This window comes from Hypanus sabinus, chromosome 8, assembly GCF_030144855.1.
Source record: "Hypanus sabinus isolate sHypSab1 chromosome 8, sHypSab1.hap1, whole genome shotgun sequence".
Classification (NCBI taxonomy): domain Eukaryota; kingdom Metazoa; phylum Chordata; class Chondrichthyes; order Myliobatiformes; family Dasyatidae; genus Hypanus; species Hypanus sabinus.
In genome coordinates this window covers 46373551-46396065 of record NC_082713.1, presented here as the reverse complement: position 1 = coordinate 46396065, position 22515 = coordinate 46373551, and the positions used below count along the sequence as shown (strand labels likewise).

The window sequence follows — 22515 nt, the reverse complement described above, 5'->3', positions numbered from 1 at the left end:
GAATGGAGGATATATCAGTCACCATTATCATTAAGATTTACTTCATTGGGCACATATAAAATGGACATGGTATTACTAACAAACTATGTACCTTATGTCTCATCTACATTGACTATGAATATTTGACAGCAACAACCACTTAACCTGATGATGTGTCCCATCTGCAGCAGATGAAGCAGTAGTACAAATGGCCTCCTTGTACCCAGTTCCCGATGGATTAAGATGAATGTAAACTGAACCAGCACAGACGGTACCAACATGAAGGCGATTGTCAGTCCCAACCAATATAAGTCACCCCAGCGGTTGTATGAGGCACAAAGTATACCAGCAGCTACGGTTTCGGCAATGAACAAAACCGTAGAGATGATGATACTGGCTGGCATCTTCGCCCGGTGTGAAACAAGAGTTGTTGACATCCGCACAGCTTCTGTTCCATTAAGGTCACCTATCATCTCCATTCCAAATCCTGGCTGCAATCTCACCTAGAAACAAAGATGTGCTACATTATACACAGATTTAAAATGATGGTTGATGAACAAAGAGATACTCGATGCTATACAGTGATTCAGAATGTTGTGCAGCGCAAAAACCATTTGATCAACTTAATCAGAGTTCTGAAATCTTCCACTTTTCTCGCCTCTTCAATTTGTTTTGTTGGTACCAGGAAAGATGTACACATTCATGGACATTAACAAAGCAATCTCTCACCGTATAAACAAATGTAACCCTTTTAGGCAATGCATTATTCTGTTTGTGCTGCATCTCCTGCAGTTATTTAAGATCTAAAAAAAGTGGGATCAAATTGCACCAGTGATTAGGCCTGTCTATATTTCCTAGGCAACTATTAAAGAGCTTTTTTTAGTACATGTTAGCTTAATGTCATCACTTAATAATGGAATTCATCTCAAAAGGCCCTTATCCACCCATCCCCCTATCTACCAATTTTATAAAGGTTCAGCATAATTTATCCTTTTCACAGTCTGTTCCTTCAATAACTCCAAGAACAAAGCATTAAAAACAGTCTTCTTATTTACAGTACGTGCCACCACCAGAAATTACCTACACACCTGATGCACCATCAAAAACTCTCTCTGAGACGTGAAGTTGAGATATCTGCTTTTATTAACTGGAAGAAGGAACAAGCAGTAGTTGACCACCATACTACATCCTGGAGACTGAGAGGCTGGGCTCAGGCCTCAATCGCCTTTATACCAGGGTCTGTGGGAGGAGCCACAGGAGCAGTCAGCAGGGGGCGTGTCCAGACAGGTATATGTAGTTCACCACATTCACCCCCCCTTTGTTTTAAAAGAGAGTCCCCATGGGGCGAAGTTTCTTACAAGTATATTTACAGGTTAAGTCTATCAGGTGGTCGAATCTATTGCTGCGATCTACGTAGCACCGGCTGTGATTGCACAGGTGCCGGTGGTGATTGCACCACAGACAGTGGTTGTGCTGGTTCCGGCTTAACTGGAGGTGTCAGCCCACTAGGCGTCAGTGATCCCTCACGCGTGTACGAGGCGCCTGGTATATGCGCATACGAGACGCCCGGTATAGGAGTGTCGTGAGGAGTCTGTGTAGGGCTTGGTGTGCGCGGTGTCACCTCGGGTACAGGGTTCATAGTTACCGTGGAGTGTTCGGGGTAGTGGTCTGCTGCTCCTGCGGGCACCAGGTCGCGGACAGAGACCGTGTCCTCCCACCCATCAGGTAAGACCACGTAGGCATACTGGGGGTTCGCATGTAGAAGGTGAACCCTCTCGACCAGCGGGGAGTATTTATTACTCCTCACATGTTTCCGGAGCAGCACTGGCCCTGGGGATGTCAGCCAAGTCGGGAGGGTGGTCCCAGTGGCAGACTTCCTGGGAAAAGAGAATAGGCACTCGTGAGGGGTGGCATTGGTGGACGTACATAACAGGGAGTGGATAGAGTGGAGTGCCTCAGGGAGGACCTCCTGCCATCGAGAGACCGGCAACCCTTTTGACTTAAGGGCTAAAAGTGTGACCTTCTACACCATGGCATTCTCCCTCTCCACCTGTCCATTTCACCGGGGATTATAGCTCGTGGTCCTACTAGTAGCAATGCCCCTACCCAGCAGGTACTGGCGCAGCTCATCACTCATAAAGGAAGACTCTCTATCACTGTGGATATAGCAGGGATATCCGAACAGAGTGAAGAGCTGGCGCAGGGCTTTTATGACAGAAATGGCAGTGGTGTCGGGGCAGGGGATGGCAAAGGGGAACTGCGAGTACTCGTTGATAATATTGAGAAAGTAGACATTGCGATCAGTGGAGGGAAGGGGGCCCTTAAAGTCAACACTCAGTCGCTCAAAAGGGGCGGGTGGCCTTAATAAGTTGCGCCTCTTCAGGACGGTAGAAGTGCGGTTTGCACTCAGCGCAGACTTGGCAGTCCCTGGTCATCGTCCTGATGTCCTGAAGGGAGTAAGGCAGGTTCCGGGCTTTCACGAAATGGTAAAATCGGGTGACCCCCGGATGGCAAAGATGTGCATGGAGGGCATATAGCTGGTCGAGCTGCGCGCTGGCACATGCTCCCCAGGATAGGGCATCAGGGGGCTCATTGAGCCTTCCAGGCCAGTACAGGATATCATAGTTGTAGGGGGACAGTTCTATTCTCCACCGCAAAATTTTATCATTTTTGATTTTGCCCCGCTGTTGGTTGCTGAACATGAACGCAACTGAGCACTGGTCGGTCAGCAAGGTGAACCTTTTGCCAGCGAGATAGTGCCTCCAGTGCCTAACAGCCTCCACTACGGCCTGGGCTTCTTTTTCCACCGCAGAGTGCTGAATTTCAGGGCCTTGAAGGGTACGAGAGAAGAATGCTACTGGCCTGCCTGCCTGATTGAGGGTAGCAGCCAACGCGAAGTCGGAGGCGTCACTCTCTACTTGGAAGGGAATGGTCTCGTCCACCGCATGCATCGTTGCTTTGGCAATGTCGCCTTTAATGCGGCTGAAGGCTGCGCAGGCCTCGGCAGAGAGGGGAAAAGTGGTAGACTTGACCGGGGGCGGACCTTGTCTGCGTAATGGGGGACCCATTGGGCGTAATAGGAAAAGAAGCCCAGGCACCATCTGAGGGCTTTGAGAGTGGTGGGAAGAGGGAGTTCTAACAGGGGCCGCATACGGTCGGGATCAGGGTCAATGACCCCGTTTTCCACGACATACCCAAGGATAGCGAGTCGGGTGGTTCCGAACACACACTTGTCCCTATTATAAGTAAGGTTCAGGGCTTTGGCCACTTGGAAAAATCGTTGGAGGTTGGCGTTGTGATCCGGCCAGTCGTGACCACAGATGGTGATGTTATCCAGATAGAGAAATGTGGCCTTCAGTTGGCACTGCTCCACCATCCGGTCCATTTCCCTCTGGAAGACCGAGACACCATTTGTGACACCGAATGGGACGCGCAGGAAGTGATAGAGCCTGCCGCCCGCCTCGAAGGCAGTGTAGGGGCGGTCCTCTGGGCGGATGGGGAGCTGATGATAAGCGGATTTCAGATCTATTGTCGAGTACACCTTGTACTGAGCTATCTGGTTGACCATATCCGCGATGCGGGGTAGGGGGTACGCGTCAAGCTGCGAGAACCTATTGATGGTTTGACTATAGTCCACGACCATCCTATTTTTCTGCCCGGTCTGAACAACAACCACCTGGGACCTCCAAGGGCTCGTGCTTGGCTCAATGATCCCCTCCCTGAGCAGCCGATGCACCTCTGACTGAATGAAGGCCTTGTCCCCCGCGCTGTACCTTCTGCTCTTAGTTGCCACAGGTTTACAGTCGGGGGTCAGGTTGGCGAACAGCGGTGGGGGAGGGATCTTGAGGGTGGAATGGCTGCAAGTGGTGTCAGTGGCGCAGCTGTCGGCATGGTGCTGGGTGGGATATGTGGTTCTGTGTGTGTGTGTGTGTGGTCCGTAGCGGGGTATATGGCGAGGTCCCACAAAACTGAGGATTCCTGACAGTGAGTGCTGGGAGGGGCCCGTCATATGCCATAGTCACACTTTCGAGGTGGCTCTGGAAGTCCAGCCCCAATAGCACAGGCGCGCACAGTTGAGGCATGACCAGTAGCACAAAGTTCCGATATTCTGTGCCCTGCACCACCAATGTCGCTACACAACCCACCCGGATGTCTGTGGAATACGACCCAGAAGCCAAGGTGATCCTCTGGCTTACCGGCCATGTCACGAGTCCACAGCTTTGCACTGTGTCCGGGTCAATAAAACTCTCAGTGCTGCCCGTGTCAAACAGGCAGCTAGTCCTGTGCCCCTCCACCGGGATGTCCATCATTGATCTTGCAAGCTGGTGTGGGGCGCTTTGGTCGAGGGTTACGGAGGCCAGAGTTGAACTGCCGTCTTGGTGCCCGGTAAGCACCAGTGGGTAGGGGGTGGGGCATGTTGGTGCCGACAAAGATGGCCGCCCCCATCCGGGTATGCAAGATGGCGGCCCCCAAGCCTCACACACAGCGCTGCCCGACCCCGCTCGTAGTTTAGACTTACAGACCTTGGCGAAATGGCCCTTCTTCCTGCAGCTGGAGCAGGTTGCTTCTCGGACTGGGCAGCGTTTTCGGGGGTGCTTTTCGAGTCCGCAGAAGTAACACTGCGCGGGCTTGCGACTGGCAGCAGCCGTGGTCGGGTTCGGGGAGTTCGTGGAATCACGACTGGCAGCGGCGTTGGCAAATTCGCTCACGGGAACTGGTGGCGGCGGGGTCTGAGGTGTCCACGGAACCGGCGGGGGATCGCGCAGCTGGACAGTGTCAGCATTGTGCAGAGCAGCTTCCAGCATGTCGGCCGTCACGATCGCCGAGCATAAGGTAAGATCGGCATTTTCCAGCAGCCGCTGGCGCACATACACTGACCTGATTCCTGTAACAAAGGCGTCTCGTACTAGCAGCTCCACATGCTGTTCCACCGTGAGTGTTTTGCAATTGTAAGTCCGCACGAGTGTCTGTAGGGCTTGGAGAAACTGGGCACTCGAATCTGCAGGCCGCTGTCGTCGCATAGCTAAGCGATGTCTTGCATAGACGGTGTTCACCGGCCACAGGTACTGTCTTTTGAGGGCGTCCAGTGCCCCTTCGTAGGTCGGCAGGCGCCTGATAAGTGAGTAAACTGTCGGGGTGACCCTCGAGAGGAGAATTCAGTGCATAACAGCGGGTTCAGTTGCACTAACCTCCTCCAAGTACGATTGGAAGCATGCAAGCCAGAGTTCAAAGGCAAGAGCTGCTTCAGGGTCTTGGGGGTCCAAATCCAATCTTTCCAGACGTAAAACTCTTTCCATGTTTTAAAACTTCCAGTCAATAAAATTGATGCACCAGCAATAACTCTCTCTGAGACGTGAAGTCGAGATATCGGCTTTTATTGACTGGAAGAAAGAACAAGCAGTAGTTGACCACCATACTACATCCTGGAGACTGAGGGCCGGGCTCAGGCCTCAATCGCCTTTATACCGGGGTCTGTGGGAGGAGCCACAGGAGCAGTCAGCAGGGGGCGTGTCCAGACAGGTATATGTGGTTCACCACAACACCCACAATACTTTGTTCCAGAATCCCCTTCAAAATTGCTCCATTTACTTCATAGTTTCCCCCTCCATCCTTCCTATTAAAATAAATCATGTTCTGTTTCTCTGTATTAAACTTAATTTATCTATTTCACCAGCATATACTCTCTGAAAGCTTATTAGTTTTCTTCTGCATACTCTTATTTTAAATCTTCCGGAAACTTTGAAATTAGACTCTATGAAGCCTCATGCAGGCCTGTAAATAAATACTGAAAAGAACTAATTTTTGAATCAGTCTCTAGAGAATATTTGAATCCAATCTAAAAAAGTTCAACACTACATTGCTCTCTGTTGGTTAGTCAGTTTCAATACACCCTACCACACTCTGCCCTTAATCCCATGGGTGTAGATTTTTATAAACAGTTAATTACACTTTTTCAAGTAGCTTTTAAAAACTATTATGTTCTACATTAGTTTTCAATGAAAAACTAACACTCAAGGCAAAATGTAAAAGGGGGTGAAAAATATTGGTAACTTGCAGCATGTTACAGATTCATAATTTTTCCTCCAGGACCTATGTACAATTGTACTAAAATATGGAGGAGTTTTAGAATGCAACGTGGCATCCAATGGTTTTTAGAATTTTAACTTGCAGATGCCTGAACAGGCCCTAGCCTACATGAAGAGAAATCAAAGATGGATTCCATTCTTCCTCAACAACCCTCCTAAATAGCTTTCCCCAGCTCCTGTTATTCCACCAACCATTTTCAGACTATTACTCTCCTGATGATAGTCTCTAAATTGCTGATTCAATTCCCCATCTGACCACTGATCCATTGACTGAAGTGTGAACCCAACTTCTTACAGTTCCTTTCATTGCCCTTTTCCTGAATTCATCAACGATTTTTAAATTCGTAGTTATGCTACCCACTACCTATTCTTACACACTCTCTCTGCTCCTCATTCCTTCTTGAGGAGTATTCCATGTACGCTGTACTTCGCCTGGTCTACCACTGTATCATGCACCCTTCAATTATCATCATTTTTTTCATCACTGGTCATCATTGGAAGTCAAGTATCAGATGTTCTTCCTTTTCCTAATCACCGGGATGTGTTTATTCTGTACACAAAACAAGGTCTCTTTGAAGGTCTGCCTCTTTTCACTTACTATTTTGTATATAATGTTTTGTAGCTTCAAAACATTAAACTAATTCAAGGCAGATGCAGGGAGTCCCAGAATACAGGTGTATCTTCAAGTTTACTTTTAAGCACGGTGTGCACATAGATATCACATGGTAGCATGATGATGTATGCAATTAATGTATTTTATTAATAACTATTATTTTAATATTTAAATGAACAAGAATGCTTAATTAAACTATATATACATACACATACATATATATACACACACATGCATAAAATTACTTAAATCTTATTGAAATATCAAATACACAACTCCCCTCGCTGCTTAGCAATAAACTCCAACTCAATACACAATGCAGCTCAACTATATATGCATTACACTCTACAGTACAACTACTATATACAGCATCCACAGCACTGTAAATTTTAAATTGTCCCATTAGAGCTTAATGATTTAACAACTGTAGAGGATTTCTTACTCTTGTGGAATAATGTCTTTCCTGGCAAGGGAGACTTGTGGGTCAGGTTCTGCCCTCTGTAATGGTTGTAGGAGTTGACTTTGAGTCTACAGGAAGTGGTTCTGACAGCTGTAGCCATCTCCCTTCATTTATTTTGTGGAACTTTTTCTTGGGAAGCTGCATTTACTTCACTGGAATATTCCCTTATTAATCCCATTGCTCCCTTTACAGTCTGACCTCTCCTTTTGGTTTCCTCATCCACAACATCATCTGCTAAATCTGTTTTCAAAACTCCATTAACTCCTTTCTTTTTGGCATTCCATTCATCCAGCTGGGCTTTGGTCTTCTCATTTCCTTTTACAAGCAGCTTTTTGTCTCCCATTTGAAGTTCATGCAATAACTTTAATGCATGTAGAGCAGAGTCTGGTTCTCTATACTCACAAATGCCGAATGCTTGCAGCTTCCTTGAAGCTTCCTGAATGCTCTTCCAGCTTAAAACCAAACCGCATTTCACAAGTAACTGCTGATTAACGTATGAGAAGCTTTCTCAGATATGTTGCCTATGAAAATTGTTGTGGTCGGACCACTGCTTTAGTCATTTCCATGCTTCCTCTGAGCAGCATGGTCTCTCCTTGGTCCAATATGCTTTCTAACCAGAGGCACAGAGGTTGGCACCAACACCAGTTTGTCGTCTGTTGGGCACCGGTTCATGGTATTCAGCATGGAGACAGCTGTGACATCATTTCTTAATTCACTTTCAATAGGCTTCATCGCAGAGGATGTGACATGCAAATGGTGAGTGGATCTCCAATCAAGTTGTAGTTGCCTCAGCCACTCACATCTCCACAATATTTTTACCACACACATGCTCAATTTGGCTTTTTGACTTTTGTATTTCATTGTTACAAATGTCCCTCCCACAGGAGTTATTTTTTCTCCACTATAAATTTTTAGTGGAATATCTGCAGGCTTCATATCTTTGAAATGTTGTTCAAACTCACTTGCCGAATGACTGAAACAGCTGAACCAATGTCCAGTTCCATTTTAATTAATATGCTGTTGACTTCTGGCATAAGCCATATTGCATTCATACAGTTGATATGAGGTTAACTTACTTGGCTGAAAACTGGCTCCTCCATCTGAACAATTTGGTAGCATATATAGTATACATGCAGAAGATTGTGTATACTATAAGCTGCCAAATTATTCAGCTACATTACCTACTTTATATAAAAGCCTCATAATTAACCCTGAGCCTTTTGATTTGCAACTTCATGCACAATTCTGTGTACTTACATACATATATTACATACATCCATCATTATGTGAAGATAGTTTTAATAGTTTTGCTTAGGTAGATAAGCTTTTTAAAATAATTATTTTAGCCTTCAGAAATAATTTTACCTGTGGAATCCATTGCCACAGATGGTTGTGGAGGCCAAGTCATTGGGTATATTTAAAACAGAGGTTGATAGGTTCTTGACTAGTAAGGGCATCAAAGGTTAAAGGAATAAGGTGGGTGAATGGGGCTACCATTCTATTAGATATGATAGAACAGCAAGCCAGATTCGATGGGCTGAATGGCCTAATTCTGCTCCCATGTTTTATGGTCTTATATTATTGAGAGGATCGTGCGCATGAAGGATCTAAGTCTACAACCCTCTGCAGCCTCTTTCGATCTTGCATATTGAAGTGATTGGAACCAGACAGAACGTTCTCTCCCGTACATCCCGTAGAAGTTTGTTTTGGTAACATACCAAATCTCCTCAAAGCCCTACTTAATTACTGTTGTGCCTTCTTTGTGATTGCATCAATGTGTTAGGCCCATGATAGGCCCTCCTAGATATTGATACCCAGGAACTAGAGGATGCATGTCCTTCCCACCAGTGACCCCTCAATGAGGACCTGTGTGTATTCTCTCCATCTCCCATTCTTGAAGTCCTTAATCAAGGTCTTGGTGACCTTGCATGCAAGGTTGTTGTTGTGACACCACTCATCCAGCCAATCTATCTTGCTCCTTACACTGAAAGCAAATATTTGTATGCAATATCTAAACTAAACTGTGATCTCTTTGGTTAGCACTTTGCTATTACTCACACGATGTAGTAAATTATAAACTTTAGCTCTTCACAGATTCTATCAATCCAATTCCAATTAGAGTTCAGATGCATGCATGTTGTGAACTTAAATAAGTAACAGCCAAAGGAAACAATTGCCACAAATTAACAAATCATACCACATGCTTGGTTAACTGTGACTTGCTGTCCTGTAAAACTCTTCAGCTAATTCACAGATTCCTTGCAACAATTGTGTCAATGTTAATTCCAATATGGGCATCAATGCCACCTAACCTTTAATCAACTTCAATTCTGCCTGATTTTGAAGGGGATGGCTAAACATCTAAAGCAAAATTATTTCCCGTTCAAGGCATTTCTGCCACCACCACTGAATGTAGATGTAGCTGCACTGTAGCAAAATACATATGTTTAGTAATGATGAATTATCTTAATATTAAAGGATCATTGTCAAAGTACATAGTAAATTAAAAACAAAAGAAAATCTGCAGATGCTAGAAATCCAAGCAAGACACACAAAATGTTGGGAGACCTCAGCAGGCCAGGCAACATCTATGGAAAAGAGTAAACAGTCGACATTTCAGGCCAAGTCTATTAAAATGATTATAGCTGGAAAAGAATTTGCACAGGAAGTGGATTTTCTCCTCTGATTACTTATCTTATTTAAGTGCTAATGTCTGTTTGTGGAATAGAAATGTATTTCTCTGCCCTTGTAAAATTGCAATCATCATATCACTCTTAAAACATAAACCACCCATAGCTATCTAAGATGTTTTACCTCCCAAATTTTTTCCACAACTCCACATTTAGAATCCACATTCAGCCCCACCACAGCACCGAAATCATCCTCTAATCAAAGTCAGGTTACATTTTGTGACAAGTCTTCGTTATACCATTCCCCTTGTCTTTAAAACCTTTCCACCTTCCGCTAATCTCTTCATTTGCAATTGGCTGATGCATGCATAGTGGGCTGAAGGGCTATTTTCTTGCTGTATATCTCTATATATGATTTCACAACCCACCTTAAAAATTAACACTTTGACTGAAAGATTGATCCATTTTCTTTAGCGTGGTTTGCTTACACTTCTGTGTGGCATTTTCTAATGCTTTTTTTTAATATGAAAGAAATACCACCTAAATGCAAGATACAGAGAAAATAAACCTTATAGCAAAGGAAGAGATGAAATTTCCCCAATAATGTCTCTACTGCCCTTTGGGAATGTTATGCAAATTGTCGCATTGCTCTGTTCTACTGTTCCCTTTTCAATTGAATGTTCACTTGTGAAAGCTAATGAACCTGCTTCCGCCACTCTTTACAGTAATGGATTGTAAAATCTCCACACCAATTTGCAATCATCTAATGCAAGTATCTTCTGGTTATTCTCCTGATTGTGAAAACAGTTCCAGGGTGCCAGATGAGAGGTACGTTCTGTGATATCAAAGCAGCATTCACCATTGTTGCTGGGCAACAGTATTAAAGTACACCCACTGGCTTATACATCCACCCCTTTTGCCCTTAACATACACTAACTGCAGAATGCATTACTTACAGGATGTACTGTGCAAGCCAACTGTGTTTCATCAGCTGTATTTCACAAATTTCCCCATCTAAACTGTTCAGTATAAATGTCAGGAAATTATGTTGCATCTGTATAAAACTTTGATGAGGCCACACTTGGTGTACTGTGTGCAGTTCGGTCACCACATTACAGAAATGATCTGGAAACTTTGAAGAGGGGCACCTTTGAGAGCATCCTGACTGGCTATACAGGTACAGGAGCTGCACCAACTTTGATGGCTGGGCACTGCAGAGAGCAGTACGGACGTGAACTTCCCTCCGTTGAGGACATTTACAGCAGCAGGTGCAGAAAGAAGGCCTGGAAGATTATCGGGGGCACCAGTCACCCCAACCATAAACTGTTTCAGCTGCTTCTGCCTGGCAAATGGTACTGCAGCACTAAGGCCAGGGCCAACAGGCTATGGGACAGCTTCTTTCAACAGGCCATTATATTTATAAATTCACATGTCTGTACATTGTGACAGAGTCAAAGCGCAAAGATTTTTACTCCCTCACGTTGTGGGATGGATGTAAGATTTAAGTAAATCCAAAAGAGATTTACCAGGATGCCTAGATTAGACAGCAGAAGCAATAAGGAGAAGCTGGACAAATCTGGATTGTTTTCTCTGGAGCAGAAGCTGAGGGTGACCTGATAGAAGTACTGTATATAAGATTATGCCGGCTGGGGGCGCGATGTGATCAGCGCCAGACTCCAGAGCGAAGGTTCCCAAGTTCGAATCCAGTCCCGGATTCCATCTGTGGCGGGTTGAGTGTCGAGCTCGCAACTCGGCCTCGTAAAAAACAACAACTGCACTGTGAGAAGGACATGGGGGACCACTCACAGAATCTTTCCTCCAAGACAACCACTCGAAAAAAAAAGTGGTCACCGAGGCTCTGGCAGAGTATGGCAGACAAAAAAAAAAGATTATGAGGGACATAGATAAATTACTCAAGTCTTTTTCCTTGGGTAGAAATATCAAATACCAGAAGCTACAGTAGTGGTCACCAACCTATTTAAGCCTAAGATCCCCTACCTCGGCCTTAATGAAAGGCAAGATCTACCTACTAAATTGTTTAGAGAAAAAACAGCTCAGATTGTACTTTCAACTTGAGACCTTTTATTTGGGCTAATTGTATTTGAATTACATAAGATGCTTTTGTCAAACTTTCAAACTAATTCAACCAAGAAAGGACTGTAACTAGCATATTAAACAGGCCCTAGCTGTCTTTCTTTAAGAATATTACAATACTTCATACCTTTAATTCTACCTTTGTAAGTTTCATTATTTTATTTCTTTCAACATGAAAAATAAATGAATATAAATTGACTGCGGCACTCAGTGTGATGACTGGGGCTGAATACTTTCTGCTAGTTCCCTGAAATTTGGCTCATAACTACAGACAGCCAGTCTGAGACAGTCTGTGGGGCGTCTGTCAGTAAGACTGCTCCTGTACCTAGAGTTAATAATTTTCATCTGTGAAAATGCAGTTCCACACAGGTAAGTTGACCCGGAGTAGGCACTGACTTTCAGTGCAGATGGGTGAGATGAGGAGACTTCTCCCTGCTGACAAGCCCCAAAAGTCACCGTCCCTTCATCTTGCTTTAAGCTCAATGTCATTTTGCAAATCAATCATTTCCATTTCAGTATCACTTGCCACACCAAATACTTGCTGGAATTTGGCTGCTATCTGTTCTATATCGATCGGCAGAAATGGGTTTGAAATAAATGCAGCAATATCTTCCATGACATTTAACTCCCCAAAATACCAATCAAACTCTATTGCCAGTTTATCTAGGTAAACACAGTACTGCTCAGGGCAAAAAGCATTTTTTTCTTTGATGGCCTGTAACATTTTCTTCAGTTGGGAAAGTGTGTCAGCCTCCCTTTCTTTAAATTTGAAATCCAAACACCGAGCTTGGCCTTAAACGCATTTACTGCGCTTATCATGTGAGGCAGGTGTCGGTCTTTTCCCATGAGCTTGTTGTTCAGTGTGTTTAATTTCACCATTAGGTCTGTCAGAAACCCTAAATCCAGGAGCCACGCATCGTCTGACAGTTCCTCGTGCTCCTTGTTTCTTGTTGACAGAAAGGTCTTTATCTCAGGCAGCAACAAATCGTTGCAGCACTTTGCCGCAACTCAACCACTGAACATCAGCACGAAGAATTATATCTCCATAAGCGACATCGAGCTCATCCAATAACGCCTGAAATAAACGGTGCTGAAGCACTTTTGCTCGAATCAAGTTTATCAGTTTGACCACCAGTGTCATTACATGAGGAAAGCCCACGACCTTCCCAGCCAAGGCCTGCTGATGAATCACACAGTGATAATCCGGGAAGTTGGGAAAATCCCAACCAATGCACACACTGCGCATTGCTGGGGCCCCATCAGTAGTAATTGTCACCAGTTTATGAATGGGGATGTCATGTTCACGGACGTATTTTTTAAACTCATTGTAGATATCCTCATCTCTCGTTCTCTCTTTTAAGTTCAAAAGAGTGAGTAAGTCCTCCTTTGTTGTAAAATCCTGGAAAGCCATTCTGACAAATACAACAAGCTGTGCTGTTTGCATTACATCCAGGGATTCATCGAACTGTAGTGAAAAATATTCACAGAGTGACAAGTCCTTTAACATTTGTCGATCCACATTCTCTGACAGTGACTCTACCCTCCTTGTCACTGTTGCAGGGCCAAGTAGTATATTAAGTATTGCAGTTTTGATGTCATTTTTGTTTTTAAAGTCATTAAAAATAGTCTCTGGTGGAATGGCCATTGCTTCCTTGAATAAATCGGCATCTGTAAAAGGCTTCTTGTGTTTAGCCAGAAGGTGACTTACACAAAATGATGCTTCAATAGCAGCCTTATTTTGAACAGCATGTTTTGTGAAAAACGATTGCTGGGCCTTCAACCCCGAACGGAAGTAAAACTCCTCATCCCCAGAAACAACCTCTCTTTACAAACAGCTTTCCGTAGCGGGAGTATTGCTATATTATCATTATCCTAATTAGTATTACTTATTTTCATAACGTTCACATTACAACAGTATTTGTGTATTTATTTTTCTTTTTTTTCCAGGATCTACTAGGAAAGTCTCGAAGATTGACCAGTTGATTGCGATCGGCTGGTTGGAGACCACTAAGCTACAGTCTCAAGATGAGAGGAGGAACGTTTACAGCAGATTTACAAGGCACAAAATCACAAAATGGTAAGTGCCTGGAACAGGCAAAGGGAGTGGTGGAGGCAGATACAATAGCAACATTTAGACTGGCACATGAATACACAGGGAATGGAAGGATATAAACCATGTGCAGACAAATGCAGTTTAGGTCAGCATTATGGTGAACAGAGATACATGGGGTGAGGAGCCTGTACCCATGCTGTTCTGTTCTATATCCTGCTTAATTAAGTAAATATCAGCAGCAAGCCAAACAAAGTGTTACAAGTGCCCAAAAGTCAAATCAAGATATTAAAGATGAACATTTTTGAGGAGGATTTCTTGAGTTCATGGGGATACAATATATAATTAGACAAGTGGGACCATGGAAGTGGCAGCAGGGAGAATGCACAAGAATATTAGTGTAACACAGAGTTCATGTAGGGCCTGGTGGTGGTCACAGTGATGGCTAGTACTGTGATGTACATGATTCTTATATTACCATTGAACAGACAATCTGCGTGATAAATTAGATAGAATGGCCTATTTGGCATGTCCAACAACTTCTTGTTTATCCAGGGTTAGAATGAAACAAGGACTGTGCTCAACCATTAACATTTATTCAATTAAAATAATACAATCATGTTTCGTAGAGAGAAAATTTTTTTTCTCAAATGAATCAATGTAATACTGCAGGCCATAACTTTTTAAAAAAACTGTCCTGCCTGCTTACTTTTATACCAATGGTAAAATGAAACAGACTTGTAGAGCTCCAGATAAAAAGTTGGTGACACATTGAAAAGTGGTGCTTAGAATTGGACTCATGGCTATAGTTTTTTATTGTGCATGAACAAAGGTAAGTTACAGGTGTTGGGAAAAAGTACAAGACTTTCAGTTAGTATCAGCTGGAAATGTTCATTAAAAAATTGGTTACTTTATTGACACTCGAGCCTCTTTTAAACAAAGTCAAATTACAGTTAATTTTTTTCTTATATAGAGCTTTACAAGACCCTATAAGTCTGACCTACCATCAATCCAGGTGTAATCTTGAATTCATGCCGTGAGAATGATATGAGTGCTTTATGGACTGAAAGGCCTGTTTCTATGCTGTATCACTTTGTGACTATAACATTATAACTAAATATTCATGTTCCAGAACTAACTAAGCATCCATCTAGCCATGCTCTGGACTATTAACATCTGCCAGAGAAAGTGGAAAAGTATGCTGAGCTACATTCTGTTAATGACTAATCCAAACTAGGTACTCACTCTCCTGTTGCTACACCCAGCATAATCAACAAAGTGTTGCAAAGATCATCAAATAATGTTCAGTAACTGACTTTGCCCAGATAGATAAAATTATTTTAAGTTTGCTTCATGGCCTGCACAGACATGGCAGGCTGAAGGGCCACTTCTCGAGCTATACTGTTTTATTTCCTCCTTCCTGGTTCCAGACTTCGATCCAAAATAGACAAAAAAAAATAAAGTGAGACTGATTGCCCATAAAATAACTTCACCAAGTCAGGAAGCAAGGAGCATTGATAAAACCGAGTTCAAGAAAGTTGAGGAAAAAAGAAATGTTCCACTGGCTGTAACATTGGCAGGAACCTTAACTTCGTCTTTTCATTTCCGTCCAGCTGCTCTCATATCCTCTCCAGAGACAACAATATTAAGGCTTAACTTGTCATCAAAGTTCACCCCTCCGCCTCCACGCTCAACAGGTGCTCCCCTACAATTTCCACTACTTTCAAAGGGATTCCACAACCAGACACAGATTCCCCTCCCCATTAGGTATTGCAAAAGGACAGTTCCTTCTGTGACCCCGATACACAATCCCATTTCCTCTCATCCCTTCTTACTTCTCTTTCTCTTGCAACCACATCTAAACATCTCTTCCTTTCTCATCTTTTCCCTGCCATTCATCTCAGGAATGTTGTAAGTCAGTTGGCTTTCATTGGGCTATATATAGTTGGAGTTCTATGTGAGGTTCTCAACACCTCACTGTGGGAGAGATGTAGAGGCTTTGGGGAGTCTGCAGATGAAGTTAACAGTGTTTTGCCTGGGTTGGACACAGTTGGCTATAAAGAAAGGTAGGACAAATCTAGACTGTTTCTCCGTGAAGCGTCAGAGGTAGAGAGGTCACTTGATTGAAGTGTACATTGTATTGAGTTGCAAGGGTTGATGGTCAGTATTCCATCAAGAATGAGTTTGGAACAATGACAAGTATTTTTTTTACTTGGAGGGTGGTGAATACCTAAGGTGCATGACTGGGTAGGAGCATCTAAGAAGCATTTCAACAGGCAGGGGAATGGAGGGATAACGGGAGACAGATAAGTTTAAGTTAAGTGTAGTGAGGTTAAATTGGCATGGTGATTAATGCAGATTTTGTGGGCAAAGAAGTGGCAGATGGAATACAATGTTAGGAGGTGTATTATTGTGTACTTTGGTAGAAGAAATAAAAGGGTAGACTAAATGAAGAGAAAATTCAAAAATCTGAGTTGCAAAGGGACTTGGAAGATCTTGTGCAGGATTCCCAAAAGGTTAAGTTGCGAGTTGAGTCTGTGGTGAAGAAGGCAAATGTGATGTTAGCATTTATTTCAAGAGGACTAGAACATAAAAGCAAGGGGGTTACACTGAGGCTTTATAAAGTACTGGTGAGGCCTCATTTGGAGTACTGTGAGCAGTTTTGGGTCTCTTATCTTAGAAAGGATGAGTTGACAGTGGAGAGAGTTCAAAGGAGGTTCACAAAAATGATTCTAGGATTTAATGGCTTGTCATATGAAGAGCGTTTGATGGCTCTGGACCTGTACTCACCAGAATTCAGAAGAACAAAGGATTACTTAGTTGAAACCTATCAAATGGTGAAAGGCCTTAGTAGAGTGGATGTGGAGAGGATGTTTTCTATGTTGGAAGAATCCAGGACCAGAAGACACAGCCTCAGAACAGAGGGGTGTCCTTTTAGAACAAAGAAAAGGAGGAATTACATTAGACAGAGACAGGTGAATCTGTGGAATTCATTGCCACAGGTGGCTGTGGAGGCCAAGTCTTTATATATATTTAAGGCAGAAGTCAACAGATTCTTGATTGGTCAGGGCACGAAGGGATATAAGAAGAAGGAAAGAGATTGGGGCTGAGAGGAAAAATGGATCAGCCATGATGAAATGGCAGAGCAGACTGTTCCTATATCTTAAGGTCACTTGGCCAAAGGGCCTGTTCCTACTCTAACATTACAGAAGATGGCTGAAGTTGTTCTTGGTTAACCTTATCAACTCCATGACATGAAAACAGGAGTTCCTCAAAGCAAAGTCCTTTGACCAAAACTACTACTGCTTTTTCAGCAATAACCTCTCTCTACCACAAGTCCAGGCATGAGAATGGTCACAACACATTGCACAATATTCTCAGAGTAATGAGGCAATTCATGCTGGTATGTAGCAAACCAATGGCACTTCACAGTTACAAACAAAAATTATGGTAAGCCAAATATTAGGATAGATGACTGAGGGCTTGGTTAAAAAAGGCAAGTTTACAGGAGTACCTTAAAGCAAAAAAATGAGATGAGGAGGTGAGGAAATTTTAAGAAGAAATTCAAAATTCAAAAATTTCAAAGTAAATTTATTATCAAAGTACATAAATGTCACCATATATGAATTCTAAAATTCATTTTCTTGTGGACATAGTAAATCCAAGAACCATAATAAAATCAATATAAGATTGCACCCAACAGGACAAACAACCAATGTGCAAAAGATAACAAATAAAAAAAGAAATAATAATAAATACATAAGCAATATCAAGAAAATGAAATAAAGAGATCTTGAAAGTGAGTCCATGGGTTCAGTGATGGGACGAACTGAAGTTATCCCCACTGGTTCAAGAGCCTGATGGTTAAGGGGAACTAACAGTTCCTGAACCTGGTGGTGTGAATCCTAAGAATCCTGTACCTTCTTCCTGATGGCAGCAGCGAAAAGATAGCATGACCTGGACAGTGGGGGTCTCTGATAATGGAGGCTGCTTTTCTGCAACAGCAATCCATGTAGATGTGCTCAAAGGTGGGGAGGGCTTTACCCATGATGGACTGTCTGTATCCATTACTTTCTGAAGGATTTTCCATTCAAGGACATTAGTGTTTCTATACCAGGCTGTGATGTGACCAGTCTATCACACATCTATTGAAGTTTGTCAAAGTTTTGGATGTCATGCCAAATCTTCGCAAACTTCTAAGAAAATAGAGGCGCTGCCGAGTTTTCTTTGTAACTGCACTTACATGCTGGGCTCAGAACAGGTCCTTTGATCAATTGGCTGGAGTGCTCATCAATATCTTTAACCTGTCACTTTGGCAATCATGAGATAGCAGGCTTCAATTATACCAGTGCATAAGAAGAATGTCATAACCTGCATCAACGACTATCATCTGGTAGCACCTCCATCCACGATGATGAAATGTTTTGAGGTTGGTGATGAAACATATCAACTCCTGCCTATGTATGTTGTGGCATCACTCAATCTCCCTCCTCCTATATGCTGATTCGCCACCGGCTTTGATTCGGCCAATGACAGTGATGTTTGTCAGCAACCTTAAGTATGGCACTGGAGCTGTGCTTAGCCTCACAGTCATAAGTATAAGTAGAGCAGGGGGCTAAGCACTCAGCATTGTGGTACATCTGTGCTGATGGAGGTTATGGAGGAGATGTTGTTGCCAATCCAAACTAACTGGGGTATTGAGGCCAAGGTCTTGAAGTTAATGATTAGCTTTCAGGAGATGATAGCATTGAATGCCAAGCTGTAGTCAATAAAGAGAATACTGATGTATGTACCTTTGCTGTCCAGATGTTCTAGGGTTGAGTGAAGAGCCAATGGTGGACCTGTTGTGCCAGTAGGCAAATTAGAGTGGAGCAAGTCACTTCTCAGGCAAAAGTTGTTAAGTTTCATCACCAACCTCTCAAAAAATTTCATCATACTGGATGTAAATGTTACTGGATGATAGTCACTGAGGCAGGTAACCATGTTCCTCTTATGCATGGGTATAATTGAAGCCTGCTTGAAGCAGGTGGATATCTCATGACTGCTAAAGTGAGAGGATAAAGGCATTGGTGAACACTCTAGCCAATCAATCAGCACAGGCCTTTAGTACTTGGCCAGTTACTCCTTCTGGGCCGGATGCTTTCCATGGGTTCACCCTCCTGAAGGATATTCTCACCTCAGCCTCAGAGACTGAAATCATCAGGGACAATGGGAGTTCATGATGGTTTCTCTAATGTTTTGATGGTCGAAGTGAGATCATTCAGCTCATTCAGATCACCTGGAAGCAAAGCCCTGTTGTCACTTGGTTTCACTGTACGAGATAATTTCATTCAAGCCCTGCCACAACTGTCCAGCATCCTTCACCGATTGGAGTTTAGTTCAGAATTGCCACTTCACCCGTGAGAAGGCTTTTCAGAGATCATGCCTGGACCTGTTGTATCTTGCTTGGTCGCCTGCAACTGATCTGGCCCACAGCAGATTGTGGATCTCCTGTTCCATCTAGGGCTTCTGGTTGGGGAAGACACTGAATTGGAATTGAGTGCCCGTTTGCTAAAAGGGCAAAGCCACCAATAATTAATTTCATGTACAATGTCCAAATTTGATGGAGCATAGAATCTTTGGGAATAATGGTCTTTGATGGAACTAAAGAGATATGGAGTGGTGAAACCATTAAGGTACCTGAAAACAAGAATTACCAACAAGTGCAATACACACAAAGTCCTGGAGCAGCTGGGCAGGTCAGGCAGCATCTATGGATGGGAGTAAACAGACGAGACCCTACATCTGGACCAAAACATAGAATGGTTATTCCCATCCATAGATGCTGCCTGACCTGCCGAGCTCCTCCAGCACATTGCGTGTATTGCCCCAGATTCCAGCATCTGCAGTACCTCTTGTGTCTATGAACTACCGACAAGTACTTATTTTAATCTCGCCAAATTCTCAGTAACACCCTCCAGGTTTCACCATCAGACATAATTTGCAATGTTCAAAAATGAATCAAAGTGAACGCGTTGCTTAAATCAGGAGCTATTTACTGTAAGTTAGCGCGTACATCCTGTGATCTGCGCAAAGCTCTGGCAGAAGTCAGACGTCATTCGGGACGGTGTTTGACTTTTCGAACATTGTACAGAATTCCCCGCACAGAGTCCCAGCCTTGATCACATTTCAAATCCGTGCAATGACAACGCCAGCCGGATTATGAACATAGCTGTCACATCAACAGACAATGAATACACCCAGTGCTTACGTAAAAAAGTTGGTCAAACTCGATCCAAATTTAATCACCAACTTTTCTGCCTGCACTCCAACACCACCAATTGTCAATAAAGAGAACTACCTATAATTCTCACCTTGTTCCGGGAGTTTATAACTGCCACATTTCCTAAAAATGCCCGTGATGGCACTTCTAGAAAGTCGTACATTAATTTGCAACCTCGCGAGTTTGTGAACTGAGGTAATTCATGTATGATCCTTTCACTAGCAAACGTGTGATCGGGCATCCGCGCCCAGGATACCAAACAACACGGATCTGAAGGTGCTTTATAAACATAGGTGGCACGGGCCACCTCCCTGTTGACAAAACACATCTCTGCCTTTCTCGCTCATTAAAAGCACAACTTTATCATGCTGTTCTGGAGACAGATAGGACCTCTCACCTACCCGCAGCGACGAGGGGCAACTGCCATCAGCGCGCCACAATCTCCTCAAACGCCCTCCTTCAGTTCGGGCTCGGGTCAGGGATTCCGCAACGTAGAGCAAACAGCACCAAGTTTTACCTGAAAAAAAAGACTGGACTCCCCGCGAAGCTATTTTTGCTTCTGGGTTTGAGTGGCTAATTAGCAAACTCCGCCTCTTTAACCGGTAAAGTTCAGTGCCGGAAAGTACGCCATCAAGCTTTCCTTCGTCGAACCTGCAGTGCTACGTCAAGACTTAGCACTTACGGCTCACACTCTCCAGCTAGTTGGCTGTACGCCAATATTTTATTTGCTTCGCCTCAGCAGACTTGACATTTAACACCAGCCATTTTTGACCATTGTGACCACAGGTCTCGTGGCCAGCAACTGGCAGATGCGAGTCTAGTATTAGAATATACGAATTATTACCCTTTTCATCAACACCCCTTGATCTGAGGTTTTCCTGTCAAAGTTTAAAGCAATAGGATGGTATCTTATTTTGGAATGGCCGAGTTATAGGCAATTATAACACTTCCAAGATTTTCTACTGTCTACTCCGTATGGTAACTGGTAGGCAAAAATCAAAAGATTAGGGAAGGATCCTGATATCAGGATGCCCCAAATTAGTTACTAGCCAAGTCTTCTTAGCCTGTATGAAGGATATCTAGTTAGTACGTTTGTGAATGTTACCAAGATTGGTAGGGTGTGGACACACAGAGTGCAGTCTTTAAAGTTGCCTTACTTACAGTGTGTTATACCACCAACATTTAGGGCTACAATGAAGATTCTCCCTTTCTCTGGTGTTCAGGGCTACTTTCATCATGCCAGTAGCCCTCTCAGTTTTCATTACTCTCAGTCGGGGTGGAAACTCAGGAATACCTTCATGCTCAGATGGAGAGGGATTCTTCACTGATGTTTCCATAAGTTTTATTTTACTGGTTTCTGAGGAAGGTTCTGCAGCCTGAAATAATTCTGGAAATGGAACAGGGGTTCTGGCTGGTGGTCTGGATGGTCGTTCCATTAGTCACTCATCAGCATAGAGGGCCAGAGTGCTGAGGCTTTCAAGGCGACATTTCCCGGATAGACAGCTCATTTTTCAAGTGCTCTGAAAGGCCTTGATGGTAATGGGCTGGCAATGCTTCTGCATTCCAGTTACAATCCACCAAAAGGGTCCTGAGTTCCACAGTGTCATCCAGTACCGAGCTTGAGCCTTGATGCAAGAAAAGTTTCTGATCCCTTCCACTTCCTGGATGGTCGTAAACCCAGCGCTTCCCAGCAGTGAATTCCTCATATTTATTGCAGTTAGTTGTTCTATTGTCACATGTAATATTGGCCTAGGTCAGTGCTCACCCAGTCAAGAGGGAGATGACAAAGGCAATCTTGGCTTGGTCCATAAAATACAAAGATGGCTGGAGCCCGAAGTGCTGGGACAGAAAATTGTAGCACTGAGTTGGATAAAGTGTTGGCAAGGGCAGAATTAAAATATGGAAGAAAACATCATACTCAAATGGGTCAAGGACAGTGGAAAGAGACTGGTCAATTCTGTTTGTTCTTGCCATGTGCTTGGAGATGGAGGCTGCCATTTTGTGGAACTGTTCTTTGTTCTCCATTTGGTGAGCTTGGCTTTCAGTGTTTTAAATTAGATACAATGACGCTTCAGGTAACATGCTGGACTAGGGATCACTTCCAAATAAGAAATTATTTGTGAGGTGTTCTTTGGTTGGATATAACATGCAAGTTTGTGAATGTTGGGGTCTGTGCCTGCTGATTGAGAGCAAAGAGCCATAAGTTACCATTTGTCACTTCTGGATCAGTACTAAGTAATTCACATGAATGGTCTAAAACAGGTGTTCTCAACTTGGGGTCACGGACACCTCAGTTATTGGTATAAAAAAGGTTGGGAACCCCTGGTTTAAAAACTTCTGA

General features: G+C 43.5%; 1 protein-coding gene across 3 annotated transcripts in view; it reads right to left on the bottom strand.

Moving 5' to 3' along the window:
* xkrx (XK related X-linked) overlaps nt 1–20808 on the bottom strand; it is a 30913-nt gene extending 10105 nt beyond the window's left edge. Inside the window, exons 1-2 of one of the 3 annotated variants that reach the window (XM_059977078.1) lie at nt 20572–20808; nt 145–482 (exon numbers count right to left, since the gene is read on the bottom strand). In XM_059977078.1, the coding sequence (XP_059833061.1) occupies nt 145–458 (314 nt within the window). In that variant the 5' untranslated portion in view covers nt 459–482; nt 20572–20808. Of the gene's footprint in view, nt 1–144; nt 483–20571 lie in introns of those variants that run through there. The other 2 variants (XM_059977077.1, XM_059977080.1) reach the window with 2 other exon arrangements.
* Between the last annotated feature and the right edge of the window lie 1707 nt (nt 20809–22515).